The 19,361-nt window shown below is 41.6% G+C and overlaps 1 protein-coding gene across 3 annotated transcripts in view; it reads right to left on the bottom strand.

Annotated features, from left to right (window-relative positions):
* gramd1bb (GRAM domain containing 1Bb) overlaps nt 1-19,361 on the bottom strand; it is a 106,207-nt gene that overhangs the window by 22,186 nt on the left and 64,660 nt on the right. For all 3 annotated transcript variants that reach the window (XM_053678146.1, XM_053678144.1, XM_053678143.1), the window contains exon 3: nt 7,666-7,885. In XM_053678146.1, coding sequence (XP_053534121.1) covers nt 7,666-7,788 — 123 coding nt within the window. In that variant the 5' untranslated portion in view covers nt 7,789-7,885. The remainder of the gene's footprint in view (nt 1-7,665; nt 7,886-19,361) is intronic.

Genomic DNA, 19,361 nt, shown 5'->3' with positions numbered 1-19,361 from the left:
CGTCAGCAGTTTCAAGATGGAAGTAAAATACAACCAGTACATGAGTGGACATTTTGTGATTTAAGCAAGGATAAGACACTTGGAGGCATGCTGTTATAGGAAAGTAATCAAAGACAGGATGGTGTGAGGTGGCTGGACACAAAGTGGAGCTATTGTCATCATCTGAAGATAAGTCTTTTCCTACAACAGCATGCTCCAAAGTGTTTTATTACAATTTTTTTTTCAATTTAAAAAAGGTCTGCCCTTCTTTTTTTTTTTTATCAGTTTATAGTTTCATACTGTATAATGTTGTGGAATGTCCAGAAAACACTTAAGTTCCTGTTACCACATACATTATGTCATCTGTAAACATGATATGGATATGGAGAATGAGGAGAATGAGAAGATGAGGAGAATGAAGAGAGCGAATAATGAGGAAAATGAGGAGAATGTGGCGATGAGGAGAATGAGGAGAATGTGGAGATGAGGAGAATGAGGAGAATGTGGTGATGAGGAGAATGTGGAGATGAGGAGAGTGTGGAGATGAGGAGAGTGTGGAGATGAGGAGAATGTGGAAATGAGGAGAATGTGGTGATGAGGAGAATGTGGAAATGAGGAGAATGTGGTGATGAGGAGAATGTGGAGATAAGGAGAATGAGGTGAATGTGGAGATGAGGAGAATGAGGAGATGAGGAGAATGAGGTGAATGTGGAGATGAGGAGAATGAGGAGATGAGGAGAATGAGGTGAATGTGGAGATGAGGAGAATGAGGAGATGAGGAGAATGAGGTGAATGTGGAGATGAGGAGAATGAGGAGATGAGGAGAATGAGGTGAATGTGGAGATGAGGAGAATGAGGAGATGAGGAGAATGAGGTGAATGTGGAGATGAGGAGAATGAGGAGATGAGGAGAATGAGGTGAATGTGGAGATGAGGAGAATGAGGAGATGAGGAGAATGTGGAGATGATGAGAATGAGGAGAGCGTAGAGATGAGGAGAATGTGGGGATGAGGAGAATGTGGAGATAAGGAGAGCGTGGAGATGAGGAGAGTGTGGAGATGAGGAGAGCGTGGAGATGAGGAGAATGAGGAGATGAGGAGAATGTGGAGATGAGGAGAATGTGGAGATAAGGAGAGCGTGGAGATGAGGAGAGCGTGGAGATGAGGAGAGTGTGGAGATGAGGAGAATGAGGAGATGAGGAGAATGTGGAGATAAGGAGAGCGTGGAGATGAGGAGAGCGTGGAGATGAGGAGAATGAGGAGATGAGGAGAATGTGGAGATAAGGAGAATGTGGAGATAAGGAGAGCGTGGAGATGAGGAGAGTGTGGAGATGAGGAGAATGAGGAGATGAGGAGAATGTGGAGATGAGGAGAATGTGGAGATAAGGAGAGCGTGGAGATGAGGAGAGCGTGGAGATGAGGAGAGCGTGGAGATGAGGAGAGTGTGGAGATGAGGAGAATGTGGAGATGAGGAGAATGTGGAGATGAGAGCGTGGAGATGAGGAGAGTGTGGAGATGAGGAGAATGAGCAGAACATGGAGATGAGGAGAATGTGGAGATGGGGAGAATGTGGAGAATGTGGAGATGAGGAGAATGTGGAGATGAGGAGAATGTGGAGATAAGGAGAACGTGGAGATGAGGAGAATGTGGAGATAAGGAGAACGTGGAGATGAGGAGAATGTGCACTCCTTATAGTTACTGAATCTTAGGGACAGCTTGAGGTGTAGCATAGCATTATTCATCTGCATTAATAATTAATAATGATGTCAATGAAAGTTTCTCACAAGGATAGCAAGCCAGGTGTGTATCAGTGTGTATACATGTAGATTAACTTGTGTCTTGTCCTAGATTCATCAACACAGACACAGACACAGACATGGCGTGCACACACACACACACACACACACACACACACACACACACACACACTCTGTGGTGGAAACGTGGGCTGGTTTCCTCTGACAGGAGCTCTGGCACCGTGTCGTGGGAACGAGGTGAGGAACAGAAATAGAGGATGAGAGAGGAAGCAGGCCTGCTGATTGATGCAGACAGAGACACGATGTGAGTGTCCGTATGTTTATGAGAGAAGCACAGGAGGACAGAGACACAATGATTGGGAAGGAAGTTATACTGGTGTTCAAGAATTGTTCTAGTGCATAGAGCTGAACAGTGACATTCGACTTTTACGACAAAGTATATACAAACCAACCGGGAATAAAACGAATCATTCCCTTAAACCGTTATTTCTATGTACGTATTGTCTTTTACGAGTCCTTTTTGTGTCTTTTAGAAGTCATTGTGAATGATGTGACAGTTGTATTGCTTTGTATACATTGTATACATTATAGTTTTGCTTACGGTAGCGGAGTAACCGAATATGAATATGAATACATCATTCAGAATGAACGGATAACGTTTTCTAAACAGATATAAATATAGATACGAATAGGGGGCAGAGTATTTTTTCTTCATTTTTATGTTTTAAAGCTTGCCAGAAAGTTTCACAGAGTTGAGACTAGTAGAGGTGTGTATCAGGACTGGGATCCTGCAGGATGCAACACAAAGCCAAGCTGTCAGGTATGATATACCCTCACGGCAAAAAATCAAGTCCATGCTCATTAAAATGAATGTGTGGCGTTGTGCAATGCATTTCATTCATCCTTAGTGAACGCCTGGTCAGGGTCATGCTAGTTTAAATTAGGCTACTAGTTTGCTTATACTTTGGATAATAGAACCAACAAAATCCATTACAAAAAAAACTCTCTCAGGCAGGGACAAACAAAAATAATAACTGCGGGATTCAAAAACAGTCCATCTTTAACTCAAATGATGTAGTCGAGGTTGAGGAACTGTCAGAGCCAGAATTCACACACCATGCTGCCATTGCTGCCAGCTCTAACCCTAACCCTAATCCCTAACCCCTAAACCTTACCCTCCTAAAACCCTACCCTATTCCCTAAACCTAACCCCTAATCCCTAACGATAATCCCGATCCCTAAAAATAACCCTAAACCCCAACCATAACCGCTAACCTTAATCCCTAAACCTCACCCTCCTAAAACCCTACCCTACTACCTAAACCTTACCCCTAATCCCTAACCATAATCCCGATCCCTAAACCTAACCCTAAACCCCAACCATAACCGCTAACCTTAATCCCTAAACCTCACCCTCCTAAAACAGTACCCTACTACCAAAACCTTACCCCTAATCCCTAACCATAATCCCGATCCCTAAACCTAACCCTAAACCCCAACCATAACCGCTAACCTTAATCCCTAAACCTCACCCTCCTAAAACAGTACCCTACTACCAAAACCTTACCCCTAATCCCTAACCATAACCCCTAATCCCTAAACCTAACCCTAAACCCCAACCATAACCGCCAACCCTAATCCCTAACCCTAATCCTTAACCCCAACCATAATCCTTAACCGCTAACCCTTGCCCCAACCCGAACCCTTACCCTAACTCCTAACCCACATCCCTTACCCTAACCCATAGCCCTAGGTGTGTGCCCCCCCCCCAGTGTTTCTGGGGACGTTGTCAAATAATAATAGTAATAGTAATTAAAAAAAAAACAACAATAATTAAAATGACTGTTTAGGCCGTGCCCACTTCATGTTTTAATTCAAATGCACATAAAAAGACTATTTGGAGAGCGAAACAGATACATTGCCATTGCGTTACAAACCTTGTCTACAAGTACTTTTACGTTTCACATTATGTTGTTCAAGTGGAGATGTTCTTCACTTTGAGTGGTTTTAGCCGGGCTAATTCGCCTAGCGTAGTGCTGTGTCTCACATCAGACTCCCTCAGTACTGACTGGACAAAACCGCAGCAGGAACGAATTTTAACGTCCGCACTGTTTAGCTCTATTGTAGGAGAGTGGAATCGCATTATGGAATGAAATTTGTGCCAAAAGGTATCGAACAAAACTTTTCAAGAAACGAACAAAAAATACACAACGAGGAAGAAGAACAACACTGAAACCGAAAAAAAATTAAAATAAAATAAAATAGTCGCATGAGACTACCCGAACCTCGGATATTAATTAATAATATACTGACTAAGTACGTAAGTGATTTCCTCTACAAAGTAAAAACACTATAACTATAAAGAGAACCGCATCCAGAACGCTCCCCTCTGAAGTCTCTACTTCCTGGTCAGGGAGCTGTCCATCCAAAACTCACTAGCCAATGAGAGTAAACCCCACCCACACGAGAGGTTTGTGCGGAGAATGCGGAGCGTAAACTCTGGCAGCGCATTCATAAACCAAAAAGGAAGCTTAGAAAACAAAGAACGCTGTTTATTTATTTGAAGACATTTTTCGGTGATGTTTTCTTCTTTCTCGTCGTATATATTTTGAACGTTTCTTGAAAAGCTACGTTCGATACGCCACAAATGGAATTCCATACGGCATAAGGATCAGAGGTGAAATGATTCAAAAGCAATGCTTACTTTGATCAGGTTTAGTCTGTCATACTGCAAAGGTGAAAGCGAAGACAGGATGACATCAACAGACAGAGCAGAAAAGAGAAAGAGTGGCTGTTAAAAGTAATGGCAAGCGCAATGGACACATACAGTATGGAACACAATGTGTGCGGTCGTGTTACGTAAAGAAATGAACAAAAGAGACAGACGGACAGAAATGAATAAGAGTGAAAGAGCGGTACGAAGCGAGTGTGCGAGTGAGCGGTGAGTTGTGTTGCGGTGCAGAACTGGAAGGCTGTAGCAGTGGGTGGGTGGCAGCTCTGTGTGTTGACGTAATGGTGGAAGTCCACTGAACCGACCCGCACACTGAAGGAAAAGCCCACCCGATCCTGAACGCAATAATAACCCGTGCCTGTACCACAAAGCTGCTGAATTCTCAATTCCGGTTGGTCAGAAGGGGTTGATTAAGGGGTTGATTCTATAACAGCAACTCTGCTGGTTGTAATTCTGTAGTTTATATCAACGCGATCGCTCTAAATACGTCATCGTTCCCATAGCAACAGCAAACGTACGGACTTATAGGGCCGGTGCTCACATAAGTTTATAATCGTTGATGTGCTGATATTGTCAGTAAGGAATTCTTTTTTTTAACATTAATGGAAGGAGTCTCCAGTGTCAGAGCTTTGTATCTTTAGAAAGTCTTCAGGGCGGAAGACATCGTGCTCTGCGGGTTCTCTGTAAAGTGATAATCTGCATTTTCTTTTGTGGTACTAACTTTGCAAAAAGTAATCAATCAATCAATCAATCAATCAATAATAAATAAATAAATGAAGCAAGCAACTGTAAATGGATAAAAAGTACAAGGTGTCATTCTTAGTAAATAAAATTTTGCATCTCAGGGGTGGAATTAATCATACGACAAAAAGGCAATACACACACGCGCACACACACACGCACACACTGAAAACAAAACACAGAATACACATTCACATATAGTGTGTGTGTGTGTGTGTGTAGTGTTAATGCAACAAATTCGACTAGCAGCCATTTGTGTGCAATGCATTACACACAAGCGTATAATGAAGGACACATAAACAAACAATGGAAAAGAGAAATGCTTACTTTGGACAGTCGCTTGTGAGACTAGCATGCAGCGAGGAGAAGAAGAAAGAAATCAGAAAAAAATGCAACAGAAAAACAGAATGACAACAAGACAAAGTGCAAGAGAACGCAAAGAGTCACTTTTATATCACAGAGATTTTCGCGATCAAAGACCGACACTGAATGACGAGGTGAGAGAAAGAAAAGAAAGGAAACGGAAGGAAGTAAGAAGAATGAACTAAAGATTAAAAGAAAGTCAAGCGTGGGAAATGACAGGATCTGTTTATTGCATTTAACATCCATCCTTCTGCCTAACCATCCCTCTATCCAGTTCTCCATCCATCCATCCATCCATCCATCCATGCCTGGGGCATGTAGGCAGACTTTAATCCATCCAGCCATGTAACCCTCTATCTAATATCAATCTGCCTGGCCATCTGTCATTCTTTCATTCTTCTATCCATCCATTCCTCCACCCAACTCTCCATCCATCTAATGGTTATTCCATCCATCCATCCATTCAATCATGCTCTTCTCTGTCTAATTATTAATTAAACCATCCATCCATCAGTCTGTCTATGCATTCATCCATCTGCCTGTTTATTTTCCATCCATGCGTTTCTCCATCAGACTACTTATCCATGGATTCACCTGTTCATCCAATTAGCCAGTCTTCCTTCCTTCCATCCATCCATCCATCCATTTAACCAGCCTTCCATCCATCCATCCATCCATCCAATCAGCCCTGTATCCTTCTCTCCATCTATCTATTTCCACGTTTGTTTTATTCAGTCGCATTCATAAGCTCGTATGGTATTAAGGTTAACATTAACACTAGCACTATTCTAGTGAAGGGTCTGAATGACACGGACGGTGTTCCCTGTGGTCTGGAGGTCAAGAGTCTAACTGGGTCAGTGGACGAGATTTTATACGACTCTATATGATTTCAACTGGCCGCTTGAACGGTTGCTTCACCCGGCTTTCCGACACAATCAGCAGCCGTTTCAGTCCCGTACACAGACGGTGCACACAGTAAACTATCCAGGGCTGTTCTTTCAGTTCAGCTGGACACAAAGGATCAGGGGAAGAGGACATTCAGTACTGGACCTTACTAAGGGTGGAACGATGTGTGTAACCATAATGTGTCGCGATGCAATAATGTGACATGGAAAATCAGAATTCTATTAAATTATGCATCGAATGCAGTTGTACTGATTGAACACCAGAGGTCCCCAATCTGTACAATCCATAAGGTCGAATAAAATACATAGAGAGCATCACAACAATACAAAACTAGAGGAATTATAGGTTATATGGTTACACAATTTATGTCACACATACGCATTCTTAATTCGAGCAAATTTGGCTGAAGGATCATATGAAAATAGATAGGAAATAAAGTTTTCATTTATTTATTTAATTTATTTATTTATTAATTTTCTATACCAGCAGCTGAGCTGACATTAGTTCCAGCTGCATAGTGTATATTAATTACCCATTCGAATTTGTTATCGTTTCTATAGTAACACCTTACACGACTTACCGAATGCATACAATTGTGTGTATTTGTATGTGATATGATGGATTTATCTGTGAGATGTTTCTTTTCTTTTTTTTTTTAAAGGAGTCTCCAGTGTCAGTGTGCGATGTTTTCAGGACGGAGAATTATTATTATTTTTTTCTTTCTGGTTTACGCTCTGTTACAGACTGGATGTCAAGGCAGAAAATGGATTATGGGTAATAAGGGCAGGTTAGCAGGTTGTTACCCACCGAAGGGCCAGGTGTATTTGGTGTGTAGCCATTGTACACACTAATTAACAGATGAATAGATGGAAAGAAAAACGCAAAGAAAACCCAAAATCTCTTTTCCAGCTCATACTGACGAGGACGGCAAATAGCTCTGTAACACATTCCACGATAAAAAAAAAAAGTAGCACAATTAAAAACCAAACACATATTTTGTGTGAAGACAGGAACAGTTTACAATTGAATGAACAACTGAATGCAGACACACTCCAAGATCACTGAGTGAAGGTGAATATTTATCTATCTATTTATTTATTTATTTATTTACTGCTGGAGGAATCTTCTACACTGCTTTGAAAGAGCGGATTTACAGTAAGTGGACTGGCCGCACAGGCACACCTCCTCACCTTGGAGTTTTTAGAGCTGCTGCGTGAGGACTGTGTATGTGTCGAGTATGTGCGGGTGACCAGCTGCTCTGGGGTAGAGGGTGACTTGGAGGTGTCTGAGTGCTCGGAGCCCTTCTCCACCATGTTCTCTCCCTCCAGACTCGGCACGGTGGGCGAGCGACAGCGCTTCCGCAACACCGGAGAGCAAGCGGGACTGCTCCGGGTCGAATTACTGGCAGTGCTGCAGAGAGCAGGAACAAGAGGAAGAGAGATGGAGAGAGAGAGAGAGAGAGAGAACTATTAACAAATTTCCCAAAAAAATGATCTAAATACATGCAATGCATCATATCATATACCACAGTCAGATCTATAAGTATTTGGACAGTGACACAATTCTTGTAATTTTGCCAACGTACACCACCACGATGGATTTGAAATGAAGAAATCAAGACGTGATTGAAGTGTAGACTTTCAGCATTAATACAAGGGGTTTAACAAAAATATCGCATTAACTGTTTAGGAATTACAGACATTTTTCCCCTCCGTTTCCACAGGCTCAAGAGGAATTGGACAACTGGCTGAGAAGCAGCTTCATTTCCAGTTGTGGTCTGTTTCTTCGTTATATCATGACAAACTAACCCTAACCCTTAGGGAAATAAAAGATCCGGAGATGATTCCAAGCTTTAAAATCGCAACTGGTAGCTGTTCACGGGAACTCTCCATACAAGGCCCAATGAGGTGTCGATGCAAATGAAGGAGGCCATCGTTAGACTGGAAAAACAAAACAAAACAACAGAACAGACTTGTCAGAGAGATAGCAGAAACTTTAGGAGTGGCCAAATCAACAGTTAAAAAGAAGGAATGCAGTGGCGAGCTCAGCAACACCAAAAGGCCTGGAAGATCACGGAAGACAACTAAAGTGGATGATCGCAGAATTCTTTCCTCGTTGAAGAAAAACCCCTTCAGAACATCAAGCCAAGAACTCTCTGAAGGAGGTATCACTGTCAGAGTCTACAATCAAGAGACGCCTTCATGAATCTAAATACAGATGGTTTACTGCAAACCTCTAGTAACGCTCAAGAACACAAAGCTCAGATTAGACTTCTAAAAAAAAAACAGAACCGACCAGTTCTGATGCAAGATTAACTTGTACCAGAAAGATGGGAAGAGAAGAGTATGGAAAAGGAAAGGAAGGCTCATGATCCAAAGCATACCAAATCATCTCTCAAACGTGGTGGAGGTAGTGTCATGGCATGGGCGTGTACGGCTGCCGATGGAACTGGGTCACTGGTGTTTATTGATGATGTGACTGCTGATAGAACTAGCAGGATAAATAATGAAGTGTACAGAGCTATACTTTCTGCTCAGAGTCAGTCAAATGCTGCAAAACGTCACAGTACAGGTGGAAAATGACCCACGATATTATCTTAAGGCAAAGAAATGAAATATTCTGCAAAGTTGAGCTTGCTTTTCAGTTACTGAAGACAAAACTGTAGGCAGGAGGACCCGCAGACAACGCTGCAGTAAAGGCCTGGCAAAGCATCTGACGGGAGGAAGCTCAGCATGTGGTGGTGTCCATATTTCAGGCAGTCATTGACTGCAATGGATTTGCATCCAGCGGATTTCCATCCATTATTAAAAGTAATCCTAATATTTATTATTATGTCTGTTTGTCTAATTACGTGAGAGCCTGTGAAAATGGAGGGGACTCTGCAAAAAACGAAAGGCTGAAATTCCTAAACGGCCAATGCGATATTTTTGTTAAACCCCTTGAATTAAAGCTGAAAGTCTACACTTCAATCACATCTTGATTGCTTCATTTCAAATCCAGTGTGGTGGTGTACAGAGGCAAAATTACAAAAATTCTGTGTATAATATATGGTGTGTGTCATTTATAAATATATATATATATATATATATATATATATATACGCACACACACAAAAAAAAACCCTCTATTCTTGCAGGTATATTATTTACATTTTTGAAAAACGTGAATACAAATTAAAATTCAGACTTAAAAAAAAAGTGTTGTAATAATCAGTTTGATGTACATAGCAACTTTGCCAAATTAAAGGCTGCTTTACAAAATATACAGAACACTAACAGTAGTCTGTCTGTCTGTCTGTCTGTCTGTCTGTCTGTCTGTCTGTCTCTCTCTCTCTCTCTCTCTCTCTCTCTCTCTCTCTCTCTCTCTCTCTCTCTCTCTCTCTCTCTCTCTCTCTCTCTCTCTCACCCACACACACGCATTCAAATTGGTGAGACGTGTAGTGAAAGGTGTTTCATTTCTAATCCAATATCAAAGGTGGACAAATCAGTAGCTCAGGTCAAGTAGAGTCCTGTCCAGGATATTAGCTTTTTATTGGTAGTTGCCAGGTGGACAAAGCTGTGACCTTGTGGTTTTAAAGTCATCAAGAGAAAATAAAGTCACTAGCCAGACTCGTATAATAACTTTTACGTGTAATGTGAGGACACGGCCAAAGTCTTGCTAAGGTTTTGACCAGGTCGCAGACATGATGTGCTACACGATCATATCCTCATTCCTTTCCTTTAGCACTTAACTAGCTAACTAGCTTGACATAACTTCTTCTTTTTTCTTTTTTTTTATCATATTAGCCACCACTTTTTATTGTTCACCCCTAATTCTTTTTCTCACAATAAGCCAAAATAAAGAATTATTGGGTCGTTGTCATAGGTACTTATTAACAGGCTGTATTATACAACTATGTGCAAAAGTTATCACTCCCCATTTTAATAGAAGGAAAAATGTAATATGGGGCTATATTCTATAAGAAGACAACAATCTAATATAAAAAAGGTGAACGTTTTTCTCCAGATGCATATGAACAACAATGTTCAAAAATATGCTTTTCTATTATTAAATGATAACGAAGTCAACAATATACATACATTCGATGATTTTTATATTCACTTTATCCTAAAAGGTGTGCAAACTTTTGCACTCAACCGTATTAAATTGTGTCAAGGGACATAATATATATATATATATATATATATATATATATATATATATATATATATATATATATATATATATATATCTTATTGTAAAGTCTCTGTCCCCTGACTCTTAATAAGTATTTATTAAAAGAAAGTGCTTTTACTTGAATTTGTTTTCCACATTCACACACACACACACACACACACGCACACACACACCCCCCACGCCTGCTTTGTAACCCCACTACTCATTCTAACCCCCCCAAACAGAACAGATGGTGAACACCCTCTCCAGTTTCATTCAGAGCTGAATCAGCCACTTAGTACACCTTATGTAACTGCTTACTTCACAACCAGCCAACCACATGATCGCTAAACCTCTCTAATATTTCACCAGTACACAGACAGCCACTCTGACAGTGTTGTTCACGTGTGTGTGTGTGTGTGTAGGTGTGTGTGTGTATCAGTCATCAAGACCACCCCCAGCTGCTCCATGTCGACTCTTCAGAGTCTTTCATTTTGTGCAAAATACACAAATTGAATTTCACACAGGACTGGAATCTTCGCCCCCCCCCCCCTTTTTTTTAAATAAAGAAAAATGATATTTTATAAATCATAACCTCAGAATACAGTCAGATCATTTATTCTAAGACATAAATAACATTCATAAAATATATATATATATATTTTTTCACTAAATATATATACACAATTAGTGGGACCTGTAATTACTCCTTTGTGGTAAACTCATTTTTACCAAGGGTGCCAATAATTCTGAAGCTGGAGAATAAAAGGAAATCAGATCATCTAGAAGAGTTGCTCTCCAGGGGGCCATGAAGCATAGCCGTAGTTGATGATTTATTTTAATTTTTCTTAACAATGATGGAAAGCAACCACAACCCACTTTATCAAAGTTGTTATATTTAGGGGTCCAAGCACCAGCCTAGGATCAACGCAAACCTAATGTGTTCTTTCAGTGGAACGTTCAGGAACAGAAAGCTCGATGGCGCCAAAAAATAATATTTGTCAAATTGAAATAATCTTCATGAAATAAATCCATACTTCGTGGAATTTACTTTACAGTTAAAGGGGTCCACGGCTACAAGAACACTACGAGAACGACTGAAATAGAACTTCGATAAAAGTACTTCACATGTACTGTATAATACTACAATGGCCCAAAGGCTAGTGTGTGTGTGTGTGTGTGTGTGTGTGTGTAAGAGCTGTGAACTCTATGGTTTGTAAGCATGTGGAATAGTGAGAGACAGAACACAATGCATTGATATTCCAGCTGCACCAGGGCTGTCTCCAGCATCTTTTATGTCACCCCCAGACTGTAGAGGAAGTGCTCACAGAGAGGAAGGTGATAAATGTTAGCTTCAAAATGCATCACACCAACACCACCGTGTTACATACAGTAACTGCTTCCATCGCAAACTATTTCATACAGCAGAAAAGAAATACAGCTTATCCTAAACTGAAAGAGGCTGTGAAGAGTTACACAATAAAGCCGCAAAATGTACAGTTATAAGGATCACGTACACGCACGCACACACACACACACATACACTGTAGTAAGCTGTAGTTGAAAAGTGAGGGTGTTTCCATAGTAACATACAGAAGAACTGGGTGGGTTTAGAGGAGTTTCAGCTGAAGAGTGAAGACAGTGATGAGCACAGAGAACACACACACACACACACACACACACACACACACACACACACACAAATGATAACAAGTGTGGGGTAATGAAGCAATGTAATGAAGAATCAGAGCAACAAATCAGGAGAGCGTACGGATCTTCTCAATACATCAGTCAATTCATCCCTTAGTACATCACTCTATACATTATACATGTCCATCTCTCATCCATCCGTCCATCCGTCCATGCATTCTTCCATCTGTTGGTCCATCTGTCTATCTATCTATTGATCCAGTTCAACCATCCATCCATCTAAACCCATCTACTCTCCATCCATGCATGCACACTCACATCCATCCATTTATCTATCTGTCCATCCATCCATCCTTCCAACCATTTACCTGTCCATCCATCCGTCCATCAATCTGTCCATCCATCCAACCATTCACCTGTCCGTCCGTCCATCCATCCATCCATCCAACCATTTACCTGTGCATCCATCCATTCACCTGCCATCCATTCGTCCATCCATCCGTCCATCCACCCAACCATTTACCTGTCCATCCATCCATCCATCCATCCATCCATCCAACCATTCACCTGTCCATCTGTCCATCCATCCGTCCATCCATCCATCCATCCATATGTCCCATCTATTCATTCATTGGTCCATCCATCTTTCCATCCAATTTAACCATCCACCATTCATCCATCCAGACTCCTGTCTGTTTCTCCACATATTTGTTGATCTTTTAGTCATTCATTCACCAACAGTTCACGCATCAGTTCATCCAGACACCCATTCAAACATCCATCCAACACATTTAACTGCCCCTCCATGGATTTATCCATTTATTTACCTTTTCATCCATTCACTCATCCATCTATTACCCATTCAACCATCCATCCATATCTATGGTCCATTGTTCTATCTATCATAAAAATCTGTCTATCCAATGGTTCATCCATCCATCCATTTACTTTTCCTTCCATCCATCCATCCATCCATCCATGAATTTACTTTTCCTTCCATCCATCCATCCATCCATCCATCAATTATTATCTCACTAAATATTTGCCTATTAATCTATTAATCCATCCTTCCATTCACCCAACAATCTATTCAACCATCCACCCGTCTATTAATTTCTCTATCCACTATCCAACTGTCCATCTGTCAATCGACTCATCCATTCATCTGTGTTCATCCGACCCACATCCACCTATGCTTCCATCCATCCATCCATCCATCCATCCATCTATACATCCATCTATACATCCATCCATTACAGCGACGTTCTACATACAACCAGCTGTAACACACACAACCTCACACTTCTACACCTGCAGCACTCAGATCAAACAGCATCTCAGCATATTCTTATATTTTATATTAGAGTAACTCTGCACAACTGTACCACTGCTGCTCTTTACGCTGCTGCTCGGGAAACTTCCAAACTTCCCCACTCGGCCCAGTGACGTTTCCGTGACAAGAAGCCTGAACGATGACCATCTGCCAGGGTTTCTCTCTCTTTTACACACACACACACACAAACAAAGCTGCATACACTCTCACATGTATTGTATGGCTATATACACAGTTCAAAGAGCTTTAAGTATGAGACTGCACATACATACAAAACACCTGCACTAGCAACAGGTAAATCCTCATAATATATGCATCAACATCAGATGAATCCTCATTAATTATTTATGCATGAACAACAAGCAAATCCCTATTATATATGCATCTGTCATATTCTTACCCTCCACCAACACACTAATCTACATGTTTACTGATTCCACTTGCTGTCATTATACCTGATCAAACTAACACCAGGTAAACAAACACACACACACACACATTGCGGAAGAGGGATTGTAGCTGTTTACGGGAGGGGGGGGCAGGCAACAGACACGAAAAATAGTGGATCCAGTTGTGGGTTGTGTTTATATCATCACACGGCACAGCATGGGTGTGGCACATACTTATCCCCAAACACACACACCCACACATTAATTGTGCCAAGATCTTAGCATCAAAATAACCATGCACCCTTTCCTATTTTTCTCTCATATATCATATACACACTCACACACGCACACACATACATGTACATCATTTAGATGCATCAAAACAACACACAAAAACACAAACCCTCGCGTTCCACACTAACCTGGCCGCCATGTATCACGGCGCTCTTGTGCCCGCCATCTCTAAGCAAGAAGCAGTGGCTGACAGACAGAGAACAGGAGGAGAGGATGAACGAGAGAGGAAGCATTCCACAACAGGAAGACGGAGGTGTTAAAGAAAAGCTCTCAGCGCTGATGCATTTGTGCCGGAGTCTCTCTATCAGTCCTCATGGTAATGGCTGCTCTCTCTCTCTCTCTTGCTCTCGTCTCTTTGCCTCCCTCTCTCTATCGCTCTGCATCTCCTCATGCACTCGTGTGTCTGTGTGTGTGTGTGTGTGTGTGTGTGAGAGAGAGAAATTGTGTGTAACGGAGAGAGACGGACCCTCGACGGTGCAGAACACGCTCTAAGGACGGCGCCGAAAAGCGAAAGCGCGACGGGGACAAAGACAAAGAGAGGACGAGAGAGAAAAAAGAGGGAGATCTGGCTGGCGCAAAGTGCCCACTGGCTCGTTAATAATTTAAAGTTGATGAAAGGAGCTGGTCTGACATCATTCACTTTCAGTTCACTTTACAGTCTACTGGCCAAACCGACAATCTAAACACACACACACACACACACACACACACACACACACACACACACACACACACACACAAACGACTGGCACTTTAATTAATGAGAGTAAGCGATTAATTTTCATTGTGAGATTTACAGTAACATGCAGTACAGTGTCAGTGCTTTTCTAACAGACGTATCAGCTGGGAATTAAACACTTGGAGTCGTGCTGTTATATGAAAATAATCAACGACAGGGTAATATGCTGAAGCAGAGTTAGTTACCACCCGAAGCTGATTATTATCCGATAACGTGTCCCAACGTGTTTTAAATCCACAGCTATTACATTCATAGTGAATACATTTTAACCGTAAATTTAATTAAAGAATGACATGATGTATCATTTATGCATTTATAGTTGCATGTAATGTTATGGAACATCCATGAAACATCTTGTTTTTGTTTACGTAATCAGTCGTTCCCTGACCAGGCTCTGTATTTTTTCTCTCTCATGATGTTAATAATTCATCTATACATCCAATTCAACCATTCATCCATCCAAACCATCCAGCTACCCTCCATCCATCCAAACCATCCATCTACCCTCCATCCATGAATCCATCCATCCATCTGACTGTCCAGTGATAGATTTATCCAACCATTCATGCATCCATCCATCCATCCATCCACCCCTTGCCTATCCATCAATACATTTATCCAACAATTCATGCATGCATCCATACATCCATTGGTCTATCCATCCATCCATCGATACATTTATCCAACAATTCATGCATGTATCCATCCATCCATTGGTCTATCCATCCATTCCTCCATCCACCCATCGATACATTTATCCAACCATTCATGCATTCATCCATCCATCCATCCATCCACCCCTTGACTATCCATCAATACATTTATCCAACAATTCATGCATGCATCCATCCATCCATCCATCCATTGGTCTATCCATCCATTCCTCCATCCATCCATCCATCGATACATTTATCCAACCATTCATGCATCCATCCATCAATCCATCCATCCACGCCTTGACTATCCATCAATACATTTATCCAACAATTCATGCATGCATCCATCCATCCATCGATACAGTTATCCAATAATTCATGCACGTATACATCCATCCATTGGTCTATCCATCCATCGATACATTTATCCAACAATTCATGCATGCATCCATCCATCCATCCATTGGTCTATCCATCCATCAATACATTTATCCAACCATTCATGCATGCATCCATTCATCCATCCATCCATCCATCCACCCCTTGACTATCCATCAATACATTTATCCAACAATTCATGCATGCATCCATCCATCCATTGGTCCATCCATATATCCATCCATCGATACATTTATCCAACCATTTATGCATCCATCCATCCATCCATGCACCCCCTTGACTATCCATCAATACATTTATCCAACACTTCATGTATGCATCCATCCATCTATCCATCCATTTGGCTGTCCATCAATACATTTATCCTAGCATCCATCCATTTGACTGTCAATTGATACATTTATCCAACCATTCATGCATCCATCCAACTGTCTATCCGTACATCCATCCATCCATACATCGCTCCATCTGTGTATCCATCCTTCCATCCATACAACCACTCATCCATCCATTTGATGGTCCATCGGTACATTTCTCCAACCATTCATGCAGCCATCCATCTGTCCATCCATCCATCGGTCCATCTGTGTACCAATCTAGCCCTCCATCCATCCATAAATACATACAAAACAATTGTATGTCTATCATCAATTCATTTTACTGTCCATCTATCCCTCCATCCATTCACTGAACAGGTCATCTGTACACAAATCTGTCATCTACCTAGCTGTCCATGAATCCATTCATTTGTTCAACCATGTCCACCAATCCATCCATCCAGCCATCCATCCATACAGACTCATGTCTGTCTCTCCAAATATTTGTTAATCCATCCATCCATTCACTCAATAGTTTATTCATCAGACAATTGATCCTGTTTTCACTTCTATTATAGCAGCTATAATCAGCTGTGCCTTCACCAGCCTCTTTTCTCTCTCCCAATAAGACAAAAAAAAAAAAAAAACGCAGCTTCTCATGTTACCAAGAAACCGTGACACTCTCCGACCTGAAGACGTTTGCGAAAAGCTTAAAGTTCCATGAAATTAGTACCTCTGAACGTTACAAAGAGCTGACACTGGAGACTCCTTCCAAAAACTTTAAATAAATATCTCCTTACAGAAAACCTCACCATGTCAACAATTACACAGGTATTAATTTAGTCACAGCTAACCTGAGGAAACACCTTAAGGCCCCGTTTACACTCGTGCGTTTTCATTTTAAAATGCACGACTGTTGCTACGGTTACGCCTGTCACCTACACGACTCTGGAGTTTTCCACCCTCGAAAAATCTAGACTTTCAGAAAGTTTTAGTTTGAAAACTCGCGTTCCAGTGTAAACGGACCAAAACGAAGGCTTTTGAAAATGAACGCGTGGCTCCGCCCACATTCGCTCCCTGATTGGGTCTTCTGGATCATTGCGCATCCTTCACTGATTCGTCAAGCCCCTGACACATGACCGTTACGCTACCCTGATCGTATACGCAACGACACGGAGACTGAACCGCAAGCTTTGCTGGCTTCGTCGTCATTCTTAGAAACCGTTGTGCAGTTCAGTTCTGTATTTTATAATACCGCAGCTGCTACATGCGCAAGGGGCGAGCTACGATTAGAGCGATCGCCAACAAATCTCATTTCAAGCGGCGTAAGTCCTACATGGACATTGGTTTTATAACCAAAACGCACCAGTGTAAACACGGCCTCAGTCCATGAAGAAGAAGGAGACGTTTCTAGAAGTTGATCTGGAATGATTCAGAAATGAAGGAGCTGTTGGCTGTTTGTTTTGAGGATTGAAATGTTGGCCGGATGAACGGTACAGTCCGGGATGTGTCGTTAACGAGTATTAATCACCGTCGTTAATTCAGTGAGAGATTTTCTCTGAGTATGGAGTGGTAAAGCTATGCTGATAATCTTCCCGGGTTCGGAGTGTAAAAACAACTCCACACGCGCCATGCAGTCTACGAGTTATCACCTTGCTTGCTCTCTGTTGCGCTGTAGAGTCCGCGCAATCCCTCAAAACACATTCGCCACTCAGCATGATTTAGGCCCTCAGATGTCCTCGCTGGGCTGGTTTCAAGAAGCAATTTCATTAAAAGCTTAAATCAACAGATAAATCAAACGGGAGGATGGAAGCACTCTTTTAGCCAGTCGTACAGATTCACAGCACTGCCAGTGCAGATCTATACATTTACTACATCTACTAACATGACATTAGAGTGATAAACATCTCCTCTCTCTCTCTCTCTCTCTCTCTCTCTCTCTCTCTCTCTCTCTCTCTCTCAGTCAGTCTAGTGATGCTCTTCCACACCTTTCTTCACACTGCATGGATGAGCCCAGAATCAAATGTGTGTGTGTTGATACTGTGGCCTTGTTCCAGGCTTCTCTTCCCATCCGCTGATTGGAAGATACTTCATCTCCGAGGTTGTTTACCATGTTGCCATGACAACCTGGCTTGGGAATGAATTGGAAGTGCGCGATGTTACAGCAAAGCAGTGTTACGCTGGCTATGCTGTATCCATGGCAACACAGGCTGTCCCTCACACACACACACACACACACGGTCCTGTAGTTCTGAATGACAGGACAGGTCGAGAGAGGAGGTGGTGAGAACGAAAGGAACACACACACACACACACACACACACACACACACACACACGCGCGCGCGCGCGCACATAAACGCATGCTCATACAAAGATGCACAAACATCCCAATGTCACCCAGCGCACGTCTCATCTCTTCTTCCTCTTTCCTTCTTTCACACACTCACATTCAAACTGTGACTATTTAAAAGAAAGCTCTGAACCATCCGCGTAATGATTTCGGTGCTAATGTAATACTGTAGATGTTCATTAACCCCGTGTGACAGGGGAACACGGCTAACGCAGTTACAATGCCGTTTAATAGGACAAAAACGCTTAGACAATCTCAAACGTAAGTGATGACGCTCAGGTTTCACTGAGCAAAACAAAAGCCTCTTTATTGACTAATTTTCCAGCTCAAAGTCCCAGAATGTAATGCAGCTACACAATGCAGTTCTGTTGAGTTATACCAGAGGCCCGGCCAGGGTCTAAAAGTTGTAGACCTTACAAAGTACTACTACTACTACTACTACTATAAACTACTAAAACTTGCCCTACTAGTAAAATATAAATAAATGTAAATAAAAACAGAATGCGACGATTGGCAAATCTCATAAACCCGTATGTTATTCACAATACAACACAGAAAACATATTAAATGTTTAAACTGAGGAATCGTTTTGAATTCGATGG

This window comes from Ictalurus punctatus, chromosome 4 (genome assembly GCF_001660625.3).
Source record: "Ictalurus punctatus breed USDA103 chromosome 4, Coco_2.0, whole genome shotgun sequence".
Lineage (NCBI taxonomy): Eukaryota > Metazoa > Chordata > Actinopteri > Siluriformes > Ictaluridae > Ictalurus > Ictalurus punctatus.
The sequence above is the reverse complement of the archived record's forward strand: the minus strand, read 5'-3'. Positions and strand labels throughout refer to the sequence as shown.